Genomic DNA, 20,465 nt, shown 5'->3' with positions numbered 1-20,465 from the left:
TAAATATTTACCAATGTACAATTTACAAATAACATAAGGAAACGTTGTAAGAACATAGAGTAGAGGGAAATAAATTTCCACTAAGTGGTCATGAAAAACAGCTTAAGAGCAAGATTTCAAAAGGGGCAGGGATGCTGGGAAAGATGATGTACAAAGGTAGAAATATGAGGGAGGGAGAGCATGCCAACGCTGAGGTTTCACCAACATGGATTATGACGGAGGCAAGCCATGAAGTTGGAGAGATGTTTGGGAGGTTCTAAAGTCCCATGGAGTTTGGAATGTTTTTTCTGTAGGTGATATATTCTCAATGTGGGCTTCACAGCCCTTAAGTTGGTGAAAATTGACTCAGGCTGGAGGGTGGCGCTTATAAACATCTTACTCTTTTTATGTATAAAGCACAGATCTACACCTAATACAGAAACAGATATTCTATATATCTGTGGTATTAAATTTTCATGGAGAAGGAAGTTGACGGGCAGAGTGATAATGACTAAAAGATTGTAAAATAAGATATTAGAGAGTGCCCCTGCCCCTAAGTAGGGATTAGACCTAAGAACGAGCACTGAGAGAGACTTCAGTGCTCAGAGCACTCAGAGAAGACAAGATGTACTACATATATGCATTCAACAACGGACTCATAAAAGTAGGAAGCATTTTGTATCTTAAATCCAAGCCCATTCATAAATCTAAAGCCAAAATCTTTAAGAAAAACACAACTACATCCCTTCTGCATGGAGGCAGTGTCTTGATTAGATTCAATTCTAGAAAGTAGGAATGACTTCACCTCTACTCATTTCCATCCATAGACATGATGAGACGTGCACACATCTATGACATTCATCCATGTAAGAGTGAGTAGATGAGAATGTTTCTAAACCATCCAGGGACGGGCCCTTTGACTTAAATGGAAGCTATTCTTTTTCAAGAGTCCCCCAAATGAATGAAAGAGTCTAAATTTTTAGTGTATATAAGTTGTTAGGATTGCAATTCACACTTCTTGTACTATCCAGAGATACCTAATTATGATTCTCTCAGAGAGGCATGGCTAACTTGTTTTAAGGTAGCTGCTAAAAGGGCCCTCTTTAAAGTAATAATTCATTATAGTCATCAGCAGTTCCAGGAGCCTGATTGCAACTAAGTGCTACTTGAAAATTTCCCCTTTTCACATGTATATTAGTAAAATATTATGCTTGGAATTACCTCCTTGATTATTTATGTTATTAATATCCAAATGAAATATTAGTAACCCTTATAATACACCATATCATTTTGCTAAAAGCAGAAATATCAAGCATGTTTTATCCTTTTAAAAGTAGAGCATTGTAAAATATCACATGAAGGAAATGTTTCTGTGAGTCCAGTGCAGTAGTGCAGCTGAAATGTCATATTTTACAAATACAATATGTTTTGATTAATATAAGCACTTTTTTATTTTTGTGTGCAAAATGAAGCTTGCTTCTAATCTGTGTACCTGCCACCCGCTAATATGTTTAAATTAAATTGCTTTTGCATACATTTGTATGTTATTCACTCCTAGCTACTTTTAATTTGCTCAGAATTGACATTTTAACTTTCCAGGCTGCCATCTCTAAGATCTTCTAATTCCTTGATCATTATTCAGTGTGTGTATCATTTAATGATCACATTTGCTTATATAGGCTTACACATGTCTCAGTGGAAATCGCCAACGGTTTTGTTACATGGCAGTGTTTAAGACTGAGAGCCACCAGGGAGTGAATTCCAAGGCAGATTCCCCAGTTAAACAGAGACACATGAAAGGAAAAGTTCTGTTTTCCCTTCTATTTAACAGTCATATAGTTAATCTTTTCTTGACCATTTGCACAAGAGCACCCTTTAGTTTCAAGTAGAGATATATAATTGGCTTTCCCAAAATGTGAGGTGTAAAGGACAAATCTGTGAGACACCTGTTTCCCTTAAGGAAGAGAATTTTGCATTCTAGGTTTTTCAGTCTATGAGCTGGGGCTGTATTGCCTTTATGAAAGAATAATCTGTTTCTAGAAGGAGACAGGCATCCAGGTGATCTTCAGGGACCAGAATTTCTGACTTAGCAAGAGACATGTACCCAACCCCTCCTCCATTCTCCCTTTCTCCTACTCCCCCACTCCCCCCGCCCACCGCTCCCCCACCCAAGCAAGCCCAGAGGCAGCTCCAGCTCTTGCAGGAGTCCTGTTAGTCAAACACAGCTTGCCCAGGGCAGAGCTGCTTTGGCAAAACTTGCTCTTCTCCTGCAAGATCCAAAAAGAGAACCTCAAGTCTTTTGCCAAAGTGCTGTCAACTTCACTTAAACAGGAAGGCTCCTCTCAGATGCAGAGTTAGGCTGGGCTCTACCGTGCCAGTGACTTTTGCTGGATGGAACACCCTTAAAATGCCACTACTGAGACACACGGTGCCAGCTTGTGGAGCCGTGTATGACACAGTCCTTCCAAAGAAATACAGTTGATTCAAGTTGCAGGTTTTGTTTTGTTTTATTTTCTCTCTCTACTTATAAAACCATCCATCCCTCTTCCTTCACATCAGTTGATCCATCTTTGTCCAAAAACAAAAGGCTGGTATGAGGTAACATTTTTAACTTTTTAGTCACTTTTATTTTAACTTTTTACAAAAAATACACAGCTTGATTAATTTTCACAAATTGAACACACACCCCATGTAAGCCATCACACAGATCAAGAAGTAGAACCTCTTCATAAGCCCCTGTCATGCTTTCTCCCAGTCTCTATCCCACTTCCAAGGGTAACTATTATGCTATGAAGCCACATTTTAAATCCACTTTTGATCAAAGAGTCTAATACAAGAGCTGAATTTGGGTTTATTTTCATTTCCTTGGTGTCTATTTCTGTGTATAAACATTTCTGCATTTGTATTGAACTTAGTTTGGGAAAGCTTCTATTTTCTTTAAATGTTCTATAAAACTATTCAAATCTGATCCTTCTTCTTGATACAATTTCCAAATTTCACCATCATCAACTGACACCTCATTGCCCATATACCTGTCTTTAGAAGTAGCAGTTGGAAAGAATCTGGTTTCTGTACATCACCATTATGTGTGCCTCCAAGTGGGTGAACTTCCTACTCTATTTTGTACCTAACATCTGATTGAGAAATACGCCTCCATCAATAATAATTTGTTTCAAAAATAAGAAAATCAAAGCACTCCACCATTTCTATCAATCTCAGTGACTTCACAGCAACCCCAGCCCCAGACACACCAAGAATTCCAGGAACTTCAAGTTCTTAGCATGAGAAAAGTTCTAGACGCTTATGGCAATGGATAAGGAAACCAAAGGCCCCTTCCAAAGGCATGTGATCATTGTGTATGGGTGCTCTGCAAGTGTCCGCACTTTTAAGTCACTGTGTGGTTAATTTTTTTCCATTAACTCTTGTCATTTCTCTGGATACAGAGCCACACCACGGCTTCCCATCTGTAAGCTGCTTTCTCAAGTGTGTCGCTTGAGTTTTTGCTGTTGTCTTGCTGTGGATTTCGTCGATTTATTTAAATTGTCATGTGCCTCTGCTACATCTGCATTGTCACTGTGATGGTATTTTTTCTTTCTGTCTGTTTCTTCCACAGGAGTTTAACCAGTAACCTACCCAATGTGAACCTACCCAATGTGAACCTTCCCAAAGTACCAAATCTACCAGTTAACATCCCTCTAGGCATCCCACAAATGCCTACTTTTTCGGCACCGTCATGGATGGCTGCTATATATGATGCGGAGTGTGTATTCAGTTCACATTAGATCTCATTTAAATTTAAGTGATCTTGGCATGGATATGTATTGTTTATTTCTATACATCCTATATAACAGAGATGGAGATGGATAATTAGACATATTTTGCTGATCATACACAGACAATATTGTTTATTTCTGGCATGCATCGTGTTTGTAAGATATTTGCTATATATACAGCACTAACAATTTGTCTTACGCCCACTGAATGCTGGAGGACTATGTTTCACTTCCTGAATTCTTTTGCAAAAGGATTCTACCCTTTTTGGCAGGTGACGTGACTTTAGGAGCTAGACATCCAAAAATAGTTGAGGAAACCTCTTTTATGGGCTGGCCAGTCATCTCTGGCCTGATCCAAATCTGAGAGGGAAGCACACCTACCTAGAATCTGGGGTGTTTTCTTTTTAAATAAAAATAAAAAATTCCTAGAGAATGTTTAAACCATAAAGCATATTTCTGGTGTCAGCAAATGGCAGGATATAGTAACAGTATGTTCAGGGCTAAATGAAAATTTCTGAATGGATCAAGCCTTAGTCACATAAATGTTATGTAAAAAATATGTACTTTCCAAGGTCACAATACAATATGGTGCTTTGAGATCTAGGTAATGAGAAGTTCACTGAATCTCGAAACACAAGATTCAAAGAACAAATAAATAAATTTAGGGGAGCCATATCATCTCAATATAGGGCTATGCTTTATACTCATCCACATGAATGTCAGCATTGCATGGGCCACTTCTTAAAAGCCAGCAGTTTGGGAGAGTGAGGGTTGATAAGCCATTTCTTCTAGCTTAGAAAATGAATCTTCTCTCTTGTTTTGTTAGCAAGAAGATCGAGCACCCCTAAATTCTACCTCAGGAAAATTAGAACCACGTGCATGATTTAATAAGTGAAATAAGGGTTAGTGATTCTATACCCTTCTTTGATCCTTTTCTTAGACCACAGCTAATTATAGGCCAGATAAGCTTTTTTTTTTTTAAAGTAAATGGGCACATTTTCAAAGGGAAGTGTTATTATCAAAGGAATAAAAAATGGTCTGAAACTGGCAGTGATGTTTTGAAATCTCAAAATCACATTCATCAAGATGGCCCTCAGTATTTTTATTTTTACAGTAATCCAGGTGGAGGGCAGGCCATTAAAATGACTGCTCTCACTGGCTCCTCCAAAGCTGCCTAATATTTTTACAACCTATTAATTGCTCACAACTTCACAATGAAATCATATGGTCAATGTGTCTGATTCTCTTTTAAAGGCAAATTAAAACCTCCAAAAATTTATATCTGAGAAAAAATTCTAAAAAAGAACACAAATCATATTCATGCTAAGATGACTATCTTAAAAAATTAGATTAGGTAGTATCTGTGAAAAATTTAAAAATATCAGATAGCTTCTCTTATCTTCCTCTGTGCATGCTCTGTGACACTGTTTTTGAAAAGATATGAATCAAGACATTGTAATAAAGCAGATAATGGTCTCCGTTCAATTAATTAAGGCATGAGTGGGAACACATTTTGGTAACTGCTCAGCAATCAAAATAATCTTGGTGCTATTGCCTTAACATTAACAGTTTATCTTAAAAATAAAAAGAAAATATTCTTTTCCTCATGTCAAAACTTAATAATAAGCTCTTCAAAGAAAAAAAAAACCCTACAAGAATTTTTTGAAACTCTGAAACCAGATGGGTGTCAAAATGTTGTTGTAATAAATACCAATTATTGCATTCATATGTACTTAATGATTTAAAACATACAACCATGCAGTTCCAAAACGGGGCTTAGACTAGACAAAGTTGGGGTTTCTTTTTCCCAAGCATAGGTTGGGGTAGGGGGAAGGCTGAACGTTCACACAGAAACAACGCATTCCCCCACTTCTGAACAATGCTCATGGCAGTATCTGAAAAGAAGGCGTGGATTCTCAATCACCCACCAGGAAATGCCTGATTCTATATCTTTTCATAATTCCAGTTTCTTCCTTTGCCACCTTTCATTTTAAAGGTGTGTTTCTATGTTACCTGCTCCTTCGTGTCAGATACATCTATGTACTGACCTCAGACCGGTCCGTCCTTGAAAACATTACCTTGTTGGTCCAGGCCGTAGGCCCCCTCTCAGCATGTTTGGGCGTGTGCCCCCTCCCCGCCCTGCAGTAGCTGTGTATGCATTTATGCACTAGCTATATTTCTCTCTGAAGCATTAATTCAATGCAGCTGGCATCTGTCACAATAGAAACACCCACTCTCATCTGTTTCTATAGACGATGTCAGAACAAGTGGTAATGCATGGTGTGTTGGACATTTTATAAATTACTGTGTTAGCATTAGTGGTATGCGAGGAAGTGGGTGGGGGGGAGGACACCCCTCAGAGCTCCAAATAGGATTGTTACAAAAGAGACAGCCAGAGAAGAGCAAGAGGGTGAGAGACGGAGCATTTCTCATACACAGGCTTTTTGTAGATGCCCCAGGTAAAAGTTTCTTAGACGTCATCGTACAGAAAGGCATCAAGACCAATTTCCCCATCTGCACACAGGACTGGGTAAGATGGTGCAATGGTAAAAGAGCTCAGGTTTTGAGCCCTAAAGCATTGACAGTATCACTTGTCCACTAAGTTCCCCTGCCCCAACTCACCTCATCCTGGTGAGGACCCTGCCTATGCAATGGGCTAGTCTATGAAAATTGGAACAGTAACCAAACTGAACTAGAATTTTGGATTCAAGGTATCCAGGTATACCACTCTTGACCTGAGTCACCCTAATTTCTTTCCAGCTCTTCAAGAGAGAAAGCAGGTCCTCGCTCACCACTTTGTTAGCACTGTCCTTTTAAAACGAAAAGTCTTGTGCAATCTTCAAGAGGCCTCCACTCTGGAGGGGAGCTGGGGAAATGCATGAAACCCTGAATTTTAATAACTGCATGTTGCCATGTAGTTATTATCCGTTGAGACTTCTCTCTCCCCCCGGTTCGTGGCCTTCATCTGAATCATCACATGTGTTAATGTGGTTATTACCAAGAAGGCTGATTTTTACCATACACCATTCTCCTGGTTGTTATGGGGCAACACCTTCCCCAGACTTCTCACTGGTCTGGGGTAATTGGCTGAGCAAAGCGTACTAAGTCATGTATGGTAAAACTCAAAATCTGCCGGTGGAGACTCGCCCCCGCCTCCACCGCCAACACACATTGTTTTGTATGTTGAAGCTGCTGTTTGCCTTCTAGCCCCCAGTTGTCTCTGTGTTAGTTTTTGCAGAGCCTGAGGCCAGTGGGTGACTGTCGTTTTCTTATTTTTATCCTGCCAGTAATGGGTCAGGCACCTCGGAAGATCTGTTCTGGAAACTTGATGCGCTTCAGACCTTCATTCGGGACTTGCACTGGCCTGAAGAAGAGTTTGGAAAGCACCTGGAACAACGGCTGAAGTTGATGGCAAGTGACATGATCGAATCTTGTGTCAAAAGGTAAGCACAGGTGGCTGGACAGGTTCTGCACACCTTCCCCACCATACACAGGCTCAGGGAACGGTAGATGTCTGTTTCTTCAATTGGCTATAATTCTAAACTAATTGGAGACGGTGATTGCTTATCAAAGTCAGCTGGAGTAGTGGCTGTCAACATCTAACTTTCATTCACCTACCCTCTATCTGTCCCAAACCCAAAATAATCTGGCTGCCAATTTTTTTCATGGTTGTTGGCTTTAAGAGGAAAAGATCCTTGTCCGTTCTTATTTTTATCCCTGATACCTAGGAGTGTCTGGCACAAAATACTTCCCTGTAAGTATTTGTTAAAGGTATGAATGTGTGCATGAGTGGACAATTGGAAGGGAAAAAAAGAATATGCAATTCTGGAGCCAGCTTATCCAGTATAGGTAACAGGAATCTAATGGTTTTCTAACAATGTGGATAGGGTCTCAGAATCGTCATTCACTCCATATATAAAAGATGAGGATATATATGGGCCAACTTGTAGTTGTCTTGTTGAAAATCTAGCTGGATTTCAACAAGGGGCATGAGACATTGAACATACATTTTGCCCGCACACAGATTCCCTGTGTGTTACTGTGGCTTTTAGGACTAGGGTAGGAATGCTGCTCTTGAAGTTCCCAGGCAGACTATTCTGAGAAGGTGAGGAAAAGAAAATGAGGACAATATTCATCCATTCAGCAGACATTATTTGAGCTCCTCCCATATGCCAGGCACAGGGCTAAGTTGTTGGCATACAATGAAGAATGAGAGACTGCATCCCTTTCCTCATGGAGTGTCTCTATATCAAATATAGAAATAAAATTCCACTGGTGTGACATCATCATCATCACCCTGTCTACCCCCAGATACACATTCAAGTTCTTTTCTAGTTCATAACTTCCATTATTTTTCCTCATTCAAAAAGAAAAATAGATCACAAGCAGCACAGGCTACTCCAAATCTCCAGATGTTGTGTAGCTTGGTTGATGGATCAGTTGTGGGTGATGGGGCTGGGTCTGCCTGGAAGTTCTCTGAATTTTTTATTTCATATCTTGGAAGAGGAAAGGTGAAGTAATATCAGAACTGGAAATCAAAAAAGCAAAAGGACAATGCGATCCCAGGTAGGTGAACAGCATCTCGGTAGGAATTGAGAAAGGAACTATGCAATATGGAGAATCTGGGCAGGTGTTTGAGGCCACTTCCAGAAGCTTAAAGTTGTAGTGATCCAGATTTTTTAGTATCGCTCTTTTATTCTCACTCTTAGAACTGAAGGCAGGCACACTTCTCAAACTCAAGATCAAAATATTTCCTTAGGGTCTTGAATTCCACGATCCCCTAGATAGCCTATATCAATTTTAGGAAAAGCAGTGTTTTTCCGATGGCCAAACCATTTCATTAAAAAACTTTTTGCATGATCTGTCATAGGAGTGAAATGCATTACAGTGAAGGCTTACCAGTTTCTAATCTGTGCACGTAATTGTACAGAAAGGCGTGTGTCCTTCACCGAGAAGCCAGTCTTCTGGGTAGGGAGTAAGAAATGGGAAGATGCTCAGAGAAAATGGAAAGATATGAGGATGTCACAGGCAGACAGGGACTCATATCCCTTACCATGCTGTTATCATATCTTCATGGTTCAGACACCTAAAGAGGGTGAGCTGCACAGAGGCAGGGAGTGGATCTTGTTCATTTGGAGCTCCTCACCCTCCCCAGGTCTCAGCATCATGCTTGGCACATAGTAGCTGTTATGCAACCTTTTATTGACGGAAGTTACTCCACTGCACATGTATGGCTGCCTGGACACTTAAATTTCCTGATGCCCCTTTTAAAATTAAGGCCCCATACATCAGCCCAAAAACAGAAAAGAGCAAAAATGGGTGGAAATATCCCCAGACCTACAGATTCAGAGGACGGAACAGGGAGGAGTTATTGGATGTTTTAATAATTAGAATCTATATTAGATGAGCCTAGAACCATTGTTTTCTTCAGTAGAACAGACTATATAACCCTTGTTCTAGGCCAACATAGTAAGGACATTGTTTTATAGATATAAATATGCAATGCCAAAAAGTCAAGGTACTCCTCATGTTCCAGTGCTCAAGAAATTTAATTCATTAATTCGACAGACATTTACAGAGACTCTAGTCTAGTCTGTATCAGGTTACTTGTGCTGAACACAAAACAAGGCATGCTGTCTTTTGACCTCCTGGAGTTGGCTGAGTTAAATGACCTCTCCTTTTCTGGCTTTTCGGTTCTATAGAGCCCTCTCAGTCATATTAATTTTGCATTCAGCTTCCTCTTTTCACAGCCCTGCACTCCAAGGGCTATGAACAGTTCTGTGAAAACTGAAGACGATTACTTCATTGGAACGGAGCAATTTAGCATTTCCATTTCTCAAATTGGGCCGGAACTGGCACACAAGCCTCAGAAGATCAGCACAGAGACCTGTCCAACTCAGTCCCCATCAGACCTGCTTTTCACAAAACCAGCAAATGATGTATTTTCAGCGTAGCTTAAAATGATCATCATGATTAGAAAGCTACTTCAGTGCAGAGTCTTCAGAAGCCAAGATACACTTATCTTTAACATGATCATATAATATATAGGGGTGTTTTAAGGGTTTGAGTTTTTTAGTTTAGTTTTTTTTTTTTTTTCTTAAGAACTGGGCTCCCAACCTTAGAAATTATACTTGGCTTCCCTGCATGCACTCAGGGTGTGTTAGCAAGCTGGCATCCTTTCCTGAGCTAACTAGCTGTGTGGTCCTCCTATGCACTGTTAGAAAACTGCTACAAATTCCTCTTAAAGCAACGCTTTCCTGGTGGCTGCATGATCTCCAGAACTTGACAGTGAACAACGCTAAAAAGATGCATCAGACAAATGGGGCTTTAATAAAGCCACTTACTAAGCAGGTGCTTTTCTTTAAAGACATCTGATGATATCACCCACTTCCCTGAAACCTTTTAAAATATAACTAGGCCACTTTTACAATGCTTATGTCAAGGATAAGATCTCACACCTGTTATTAGCAGCCAGCCATGTCAGGCTAGGCTTTTCCTGTGAGTTGTTAGCACATTGCTGAGATCATAATTTGACCAACGTCAGAATTATGTTACATTCAGATTTCACCATTACACAATTCTTGAATTTTATATTATGCATATTAAGCACACATATAAAATAGTTGTATATTATGACATTTGAAATCATACGAATAGTATATTTCATTGCAAAATAATACATTGACATTGAAAACAAAACATAGTGCAAGTCCCCCAGTACCACACCTCCTAATTTCACTCCCCTCCTCAAAGGTAGCCGTCTTTAACAGCTTGATGTATTTCCTTTTTATGTCCTTTAACACGCAAAAAAAATTTTTTAGTCTTTAAAGCAATGTAATAAACTTGCTGGATTTTAAATTGTTTTCTTTCAAAACCAGAAAGGGGAAAAAAACCCACAACAATAAATGCCATTTAAGATTTTTTTTTCCCACCACCAGGTTTTGAAGATTAGAAACTGCTTTGGGTTTTTTTTGTTTGTTTTATTAATGAAATAATTCAAGGTAGGCAGTTGTCGATGTGAGAGAACTTACATATGCTATACTGCTATCACCGGGTTTTTGTGAATTCATTCATTCTCCTGCAATTAAGGTTCTCCGTAGCATGTAAACTATAGACAGAAATACGCCAAGCTACAGGTGTTCCGTGTACTGCCGAGAAAGGAAGAGTGTGCATGGCTGTCTCCATGAATAGGCCTTCTTTAGTTGGGAAAGTCATTTCAAAGGGAACACATGTGAAGTCATTGTCGACTGAAACTGATTACAGCCTTCAATTTTCTTTTTCGCTGACCTCTCAGAAAATATCTCCTCCACCTGCTGCCATCTGAATGCTGAATTGGTCTTTTCCTACTTTGTTTTAATAGAACCAGGATTGCATTTGAAGTTAAGCTGCAAAAAACCAGTCGATCAACAGATTTTCGAGTCCCACAGTCAATATGCACCATGTTTAATGTTATGGTTGATGCCAAAGCTCAATCAACAAAACTTTGCAGCATGGAAATGGGCCAAGAGGTAAAGAAAAAAAAAATACAGATTTTTTTCCCCTCTTCATTGATCATGTAGAAGAAAACTTCACAAATTCCTTCCATCTACCCTAGTCTGCTCGTTTCAGAAATATACTCTAACATTTGTGGATTAAGCCATGGATGAGTGTTCAGTATCTGTTTGTCAAGTAGATTTCTAAGGCATGTGCTGATGAGAATGTCAGTCACTTGGAAGTGATTCTTGGCTGGAGTTGGGGTGGCCGTAAAGTTCCTCTAAGCTAAATGAAGTTTGACGACCTTATTTATTAGGCTGGTGTCTCCAGCAGATCTGTATTTGCCAGAGTGCAAGTCATTTTCACATTTGAAGTGATTTTTATCACTCTGAACATCTGGACAGCAAGAGAGCCCTTTCTTGCATTAAGCAACTTCCAGGATGTATAACGTTAGATCACCCTGCTACCCAATCCCCAGCCAGCAGGTTTTGAATTTCCAAAAAAAAAAAAAAAAAATCGCAGATTTTCAATTTTTCTTAGACTGAATTGATCGTGAATCTTCCCTGACCAAAAGTTTAGTCCCTTGCTAAGTTTGCAATTCCAAAGCAGTATTTAAAATGTAAAGAAGAAGGAAACAGCAACTTGGGCTTGATTAAAGACTATCATGATCATTTTTCTCTGATGGCCTTAAGCCAGCTAGATATTCATATACCAATTTAGAATTAATTCAGAAGCATTTCTGGCAACTCTATGTTGTTGCCAATTGGCATAAATTGCTCCTAAATCAGATCTTTCGATACCAGCCTTACATGTTCAGAATTTTTACTAAATTATATTTGCTCCTTATTCGTTATTTATTTTCTCTTTCGGCACCTTCCATTTTTAAATGTGGGTTGGTGGTATTCTCTTCCTGGCAAGATCATCTTCAACCTTGTTTCCCCTACAAGTCAGCTTCCTCAGCCCTCACCCCCACCCTGGTTAAATTCTGTTCCCGTCTGATTTTCTTGTCGAGGACCTTTCCCTGGGGGTTACATTCTAGGCACTGGAGTCAAATGCAAGGGGCCCTTGGTTCTCTGTCCCAGCATCATGTGTTTAAGTGCATGATCTGGAGCAATGGTTCTCAAATTTCAGTGTATGTTAAACTCATCCAGAGAGCATCTGAATACCTGGATCGTTGAATCTCACCCAAGAGTTTCAGATAGGTCTGGGTGTGGTCCAAGGATTGGCATTTCTGGCAAGTTCCCTGGTGATGCTGATGCTGCTGGCTGCTCCAGAGACCGCATTTTGAGAACCACTGATCTGGATACTCAGAATGTAAAACTGACTTCAAGGGAAGGGCTCAGATAGGAAGGAGAGCCCCCTTGGGGAAGACCTGGGTTCAGTGTTCAGAAACCTGGATTCTTCCCCTGGCTGAGCTGAGAGCTGGAGTTTGACAAATTACTCAGCCTGTTTGGGCCTCAGTTTCCTCATCTGTAAAATGATAGCACTCTTCTAGTTTTATTCAGGCTGTTTTTAGTGGCACAATCTGTTTTTCAAACCAAACTAAGAAGGCCAGCATGTGACACAAATATAAGTACAGCTGCTCTGGATGGAGAGGGAAAGAGTGGCCTAGAGTCCAAGCCGCCAGGTTGCCCTCTGCTCTGCATCTCTTCACTGCCCACCACCCACCTGAGCTGCTCTGGGAGATTTAAACAATCCCTCAGCCTTCATAGAACCCACTTTAAAAGCCTGTTTTTGGTGATCTCATAAATTCATTGAGATATCTTTGAGTTTATATTTTCCAGAATCCTATCTCTCCTTAATTTTTCTACTCTTGGAGCTACTATGTTTTTAATTGAAATATAATTCAAATACCCATAAAATTCACCCTTTTAACATGTACAATTTCATAGTTTTAGTGTATTCACAAAGTTATGCAGCCATCACCACAGTCAATTTTAGGACATTTTTATCATCTGAAAAAGAAACTGATTACCCATTCTCACGCTCCTCTCTTCTCCACAGCCCTAGGTAATCACCAATCTACTTTCTGTCTCTAAGGATTTACCTATTCTGAACATTTCATATAAACAAAATCATACAATATGTGGCCTTTTGTGTCTGGCTGCTTTCACTCAGCATAGTGTTTTCAGGATTCATCCATGCTGTAGCATGTATTGGTCATTCCTTTTTATGGCTGGATCATATACTCCATTGTATGGATATACCACATTTTGTTTATCCATTCATCAATTGATAGACGTCTGAGTTGTTTCTGTTATGATTAATGCTGCTATAAACATTCATCTACAAGTTTTCATGTGGACCTGTGTTTTTAACTCTCTTGGGTACATACCTAGGATTAGAGTTGTGGGGTCATATGGTAACTGTAGCTTTTTGAGGAACTCGCAACTTTTTTCTCCCATTGTGTGGGTTTTCTTTTTCATCTTCTCAATGAAACACAACAGGCTTCTTTAAAACATAACAGGCTTCTTTTAAATTTAATAAAGTCCAATTGATCTGTTTCCACTTAAATCTTCTTGAGACGCAAATTTTGAGTTTTCTAAGGCTGGTGCTAGGCTAGGGTGGGGAAGGGTTGATACAATAAGACTGGTCTTGCCTTCTCCTCAGCAGCTTTTGCAGTCCCTCTGCAGTTTGATTCAACAATAGCCATGTTTCAAAAGCTCCCACATACCTAGTCAGATGGCTAAACAAGTCTTCCAAACAAGCCAAGTCACTTTAATTTGAGCTTTTTTCTTTTTGAGCTGGGGGTTTAGAGAGAGTAGTGGAAGTAGGGGAGTTACTGTCACAAACTTCACCCAGAATATAAAAAAAGTTATGGAGCCATTTCTCAGGGGGAAGAAATACTTTCACACATTTTTACTCTACAATTTCAGAGGACCTAGAGACCTCCTTAATCAAACCATAGTTCCCAGTTGGAGACAGATGATGAGAAAGAACAAGTTGACTTTTCTTGTTCCATCACAATGGTGGAGCCTTCTTTTGTATTTAATCGCTTCTGGGCTAAAGTAGAATAACCTTAGCTTGATCTGGGAGTCTGGTTTTATAGAAGAATAAGCTGCCTTTTGGTTTAATCACGACATCCTACGGACGCCATACCTTAGCTACCAGACAGTGTGTCATCATTTTCTGAATAAAGGATATAGCATCCAACACACAACCTTTGGGAAATATGTGGTTTGTTAAAATTGGGTATTAAAGTCCCCTAATTCTGTATATAAAATCAAAACATTGTCTTGGACTGCAGTAACATTTTGACATGAAACAGCAGTGTCTATTTCTTTCTAGACATTGTTCTATTTGACAAAGTAGAAAAGACTACACATATTCTCCCCATATTGACTCAACATAATTTTTTTAATGAAAATAAATAACTGAAGCTTGTAAACATTTCTTATTTTTCCCAAAATAGCATGGGCGTGCACACGTGCGCGCACACACATACACACACACACACACACACACACACACACACACATCTAGACTAAATATCTTTATTAAGGGCCCATCCAGTAATGCATCCTAGTCTATTATTCTTATTGTAAGGCTGCTGGTTTTTTCCCAAGCCATCCTAGAGAGATCTATTATGAAAGTTTTCCTTAGAATAATTGAATCAGAGACATTTAAATGACCAGCTGTGGGAAATGAGGCCTCTTCTTTGAATGCCAAGTGGCTGAGAACAGGTGAGAATAAAGCTAGCTTGACTTAATTGTCTGTAAATATGCACTTTTTCTAAGTGGCCTAGCACAGTGGCTGTAACCTTAATCAGAACTTCAATGAAAAGTCATATGGAAATGTTTCCTCCTTGATTTTTCTCACTTTGTAGAATGGGAATATTCATCTCCAAAGTAAAGCTGAGTTGCTAAAATGAGATTTAACAAGAATATCTGGAAACATCCTGGAACTGGGATAAGAATAGATGAAAGTCCAATGTTTTTATGTAGTTTGCATTTCTGAGTATGGGATATGAAGCCCATATTACAGATCTAGCTGCTAATACCAGCCTCCACCTGGATCCCAACTCCCTCAACCTGCTTTAGATATTGTCCAGGTGATGAAATCTCCAATTTTAAGATCACATCCTGGATTTCATCACTGGGGTAATATCACATCTAAAGGCAGCTGCTGAAACATTTGTTAAGCATAGTTTTCCATCTTAAATATTTTTTCATTAAAATTTGTGAAGTACCAATAGAAGGGAAATTGTGTATTAAATAGTTTCTCACTTGGTCTAGTGTGTTTTCATCTCTTTTCCGAGGTCAGATGGTCTTAACAGAAAGACAACATACACACAATCTGTTCTATGACAAGGCAAAACATGTAGCACAGGAAGTCAAGTGGAATGATTTTCACACAGTAATTGTGAATTTGCATCTCAGCCCATCAGAAGCAAAAGTGAACTGACCAAACTTTCCGTGTCATTAAATATTAGTAGTTCCCTCAGTATCATCTTGGGCCCCAGGATATAATTTAGGAATACAGGGCAAGTTAATCTAAGAAGGCCAGCAGGGAGGACTGAAAAATGGGAAACTGGGAAAGCTCCTTCTTTGTACCATGTTTGGATAGTCAATCAGACTGCAAGAGATTGTATAACAAAATTGTCTAGTAGGAATGTTTGGCAATTAAAAGATGCCCCAGTGATATTGAGATATATATATACTCTTCATGGAGCTTCAGATCTGCACAGAACAATGTAACTCCCAAGAAAGATCAAGGAGTGAAGGCAGAGTACTCACTATTGCTCCAGAATCCAATAAGTCTCATATAGCAGGGAAAATTGGCAAAAGGGATTCACGTATTCTGTAATTACTTGAATAGGAATGGGGGCTCCTTTATATGTACCTCTTTGCTACATGATAAGCAGAGTAATTATTACCCTGTTCTGCTACCTTCCCCAAAGAATATTTTATTTAAATTGAGGCATAATTTATATACAATAAAATACAGAGATTTTAGATGAGTTTAGAGAAATGTATATACACATGCAACCACTATGTTAATCTATTAGCAATAGTTATAGTAGTAATATTGCCACATAGTACTTCTCAGTTTCTAAACCACGTTTCCATGCATTGTTGCATTATTTGGTTAGGTGAATCTAATGTCTATATAGAAGTTATAATTCTAGCCCCACTGCAAAAATGAGGAAACAGATCAACAGAGATTGACATGCTAAAGTTTCCCCTGGAAGGAGAGACAGAATAATCATATCAAAACACTTCGTTTTATAAGCAGAAAAAAAAAAGAAATGCTCAGTATAACAGAAGAGGAATGGAGATTATAATATTTGTATGGAGTGAAAGGGAGAGATAGTGGGACTGCCTGGAGAAAATTAAGTCACAGTTTGGCATGGAAGAATTGAAGATGGGAAGAGGTTTCCATACACCATCATATTTCCATAAGCCACGATGTCTCCACTGTGTCCCCTTATCAAAGGGTTTGAGGTTCCCAGCTCCTGAAAAGAAAGCTTGTTTCTCTTGGGAGAAAGAATGACATCATTAACTCCTGAGAGTAAGACCTTAAATCTTTCTTGGTGTGTGGAGAACAATTACTCTTATCTCTATTTGCCACTTCAGCCCAGTTTTTCAAGAGAGTGTTTTGTTTCTCAATGATGTTCTTCTTTGCTTGGGGTAGAAGCCCCTCATTTTGTATTTCATATTGTATTATTTTGCACACGGCTAGCTTTTCTGATTTAGTTTACTCCCATAATTAATAAATGTGAATCATTTATAGCAATGCAAAGAAAACCTAGATGAGTGAGGCAGTCACATGAGGAGGAAAAGTAAGCATGTGATTCTGGATCTTATCTCACGACCTAAAAATGAATTTGGAGCCCTGTCAATTTTCCCGAATTCTTTTGCTCTGACATCTTTCTTTGTGTTTCTAGCAAAGAATTCTGCAGATAATTTTTTTATTTTTTTTTTTTATTTTTTTTTTTGCATTTAGCTTCAGGTTTATGCCACTTAGGAGTAAATTCCTTTTTGAATCTAGCAGTATAGTCAACATAGGTTCTGATTCATCGGGACTACAACATACAAGCCATTTGCTCTATTGTTTTTCTTCTAATCAACTAAAATGAAACTGGAGGAGATGATTAAGTAATAAGACTGTCTCTCTCTGTCCTTATCTTCTACTTGAAGAACTTGAACTACTAACAATATTTGAATCACAATCACAGTTGACAAACTATTTTCGCATCTAAGCTCTAATTTGATCTTCACAACAGAGTCTTCTGAGTCTGAAAGGATGACTGTCAGGAAAGGACTTGGGCAGTGGATTTCTGAAATAATAATACTAGAATAGACCTGCTAAACAATCTTTATACAGGGTTGGCTTTATTCCCGTTCCAAAATCAGAGTTAGGTTCCCCCTTCTCAATGGTCAAGGATGATAGTGTTACTATCTCTTTTGTTTGTTTTTTACAGATAAGGAAACTGAACTGAGTTAAATTTTCATAGGTAACATGACTTCCCAACTTTGCACTGAGACTTTATCCAGGTCTTCCAATTACAAACAAACCTTGCCTATGATTCTAAATGGATCTACCTACTTCACATACCTTTGCTCACTCTCAATAATTCTGATTGCCAGTTATCAGAATATTAAACCACATTTCTATGGCTTATTTCCATATGTTTACATAGACTTTTGAATATTTTATTTAATTTTTATTTTCTCGTGTCCTTTTGTCCTAATTTTTATTTGCACTGTTCCTTTTTTTTTCTGTTTCTAATTAACCATCCTTCTGAAAGTTTGCTAAAACGTGGGTAAGTGCATTTTCCTTTTCAAATAACAATGTTTTGCATTGTTATTTTTCATTAAGGAAATATGGGATAATTCAAATGGATACTAAAATGATCTAATAAATGTCAAGGAGCTGGCATATAATACTTTGTGTTGAAATCACTTTTCCTTTTTCCCTGGCATTTACAGCAGATTTTTATTTGTGTAGGGATTTGTTTTCACATTACTATTTAAATGTAATTGACAGGCACAGTTAGAGAAATTTTAAAACTTAGCAGCGGTCTCAGTGTAGGCTCTAATACTGGGTCTGCTTATCCATGAATGGAGAAAATGAGTGGCTTGCCACAAAGGTTCAGAAAGAGAGACTGCCTTGACACTGAATCAAGACTTGGAGATAAAATTGGGGAGTTCTGAGGCATCAACCCAAACCTGAGGGTGTCAGAACAGTTTTTGCAAAATGAGTCACAGCGTCTTCATTGAATTCCCTTTGGAAAGGGAATCTACTACCTAAGTCACAACCCCCAGCAGTTTTCCAAAGATAATTTTTAATCTCCTGTATTAAATTATTACAGTATCTTGTGCTTTGTAAGATCCAAATAAACACACTGCTGGGTCATTAAGCCATTCATGTGTGCTATTCGTAAAAGTGTTTATGTGTCTAGACACATTAGCGGCATCGAAAGCCTTAAGTGAGGAACAATGAACTTGGTAATATTTTTAAGAGCTTCAGATCTCTCTCCATCAACGAACTGGAGTCAGGATCCTACAGATATTTCTGGGACTAAGGAAATAAACGGGGTCTGCAGGCCAGGTTTTATTTATAAATTATGTTGTCTAAAAATTACTGATGGATGCAATGCCATCACCTCCCAAACATGCTAATATTTGTCTTTCTGTGTTCTTAGCATCAATACCATTCAAAAATAGACGAACTAATTGAAGAAACTGTTAAAGAAATGATAACACTCTTGGTTGCAAAGGTAACCTCCAGCTTCAGGTGAAATGTTTCGTTGTGAACATTGCTTTGTTATGTCTCCATTTCCATTAAAATGTAACACGTTAAAAAGTTGAGCTGGATACTTCCGTCTCTCAGGAAACAAGATTGTACATCACCCAGCCTCAGCTCTAAATGATTTTCCGATGATCTCGAGCCGTGTGAAGATAAATTGATGAAGTGGCATATGTTAACTTAATAAGAATTTGTCCCCAAACGTTGTGCTAGGTTATACGGGAAATGTTTATTTTGTTTTTCAGCACTGACAAAGTTAGATTTTTAAATACAGAAAGTTAAACGGTAATAAGGAATTCTGCCATCATGAAAACCCCTTTTCCTCTAGTTTCACATGCAGTGAGAGTCATAATAAAACATAAAAGTCAGATAAAGCTATTTCAGTCACCCTCATGAATTATAGAATTTTAACTAAGTAATGCTGAATGGGAAGACATTTATATTTGCCAGTGCTAAACTTCTGTTTCCCCCAAATTACTGATAAAATACAAATAAAAATAGATTGGATTAAATGTAGTGCTAATATGTAACGTAGAAACTGCTTTGCGCAGTTTTGGATTTTAAAAAGTGCATTTAATATTATCGCATGCTATATGCAACTCAATAATATTTTGTCACTTTGCACTTCTGTAACACTCTATATTTGCAATCACATAATAATGAAGAGAAAGCCGGATAAGTCAAATATTTCTATGTAAAGGCAGTCTATTCCTTTCTCCGAAGGCGGGAATCAAATAATAGACTGCAGAAATGAACGGAGGGCTCGATCCCAGCCTTCACGTGGTTGGGAAATGATGTTCTTTATTGTGAACAATTACAGTTTGAAATAACATTATTTTTCTTTTTTGCTGTTTTTCTAGTTCGTTACTATCTTGGAAGGAGTGCTGGCAAAATTATCCAGATATGATGAAGGGACTTTGTTTTCTTCTTTTCTGTCATTTACTGTAAGTAAAGAGCTTCTTTGTTTCCTGGCTTTTATTTTAGTTTTTGGTTTTGGTTTGGAGGAGTAGTTCTGTTGCGGCATGTTGTTTTGGGATGGGTGTGTATGTTAATTATAGTAAGCTATCGTATAATATTAACACTATGTGAAAAGCCGAACATTTCGTAACAGCAGGTAATCCAACATTTCTATTTCATTTGTAAATGTACAATATGTGTATATTTTTATGAACACTGAACACACACACACACAAATCTCTATATGTATGCATCCAAAAAGTTGCCTACCTAACCCCACCTTAGCTAGCTCTGGCAAATTACTTAATGTGGGCTACCATTTCCTCATCAGTAAATGAGCAAAAATAATTTTAGAGTTTGTAAGTGAAGACCCGTATTCAGATAGGCCTGCAACTACGTTTTATATGGTCCTCACTGTGTCAAGTATGTTCTTCTTAACTGAATTGACTACATTTAAAAATCAAGAGGATTGACAGCAAATTCTGTATTTCTGGGGGTGCCTGCATACCATGCTAGGTGCACAGCAAGTCT

At 38.5% G+C, this 20,465-nt stretch overlaps 1 protein-coding gene across 16 annotated transcripts in view; it reads left to right on the top strand.

Annotated features, from left to right (window-relative positions):
• CADPS (calcium dependent secretion activator) overlaps positions 1 to 20,465 on the top strand; it is a 472,594-nt gene that overhangs the window by 384,596 nt on the left and 67,533 nt on the right. For 6 of the 16 annotated variants that reach the window (XM_064367298.1, XM_064367297.1, XM_064367291.1 and 3 more), the window contains 4 exons: positions 7,040 to 7,195; positions 11,113 to 11,260; positions 18,874 to 18,948; positions 19,838 to 19,921. In XM_064367298.1, the coding sequence (XP_064223368.1) occupies positions 7,040 to 7,195; positions 11,113 to 11,260; positions 18,874 to 18,948; positions 19,838 to 19,921 (463 nt within the window). Of the gene's footprint in view, positions 1 to 3,592; positions 3,740 to 7,039; positions 7,196 to 11,112; positions 11,261 to 17,976; positions 17,992 to 18,873; positions 18,949 to 19,837; positions 19,922 to 20,465 lie in introns of all 16 variants that reach the window. The other 10 variants (XM_064367286.1, XM_064367289.1, XM_064367288.1 and 7 more) reach the window with 2 other exon arrangements.

This window comes from Aotus nancymaae, unplaced genomic scaffold, assembly GCF_030222135.1.
Source record: "Aotus nancymaae isolate 86718 unplaced genomic scaffold, 86718_ANA_hifiasm-v0.15.2.pri h1tg000067l, whole genome shotgun sequence".
NCBI lineage: Eukaryota > Metazoa > Chordata > Mammalia > Primates > Aotidae > Aotus > Aotus nancymaae.
This window is presented reverse-complemented; position numbering and strand designations above follow the sequence as displayed.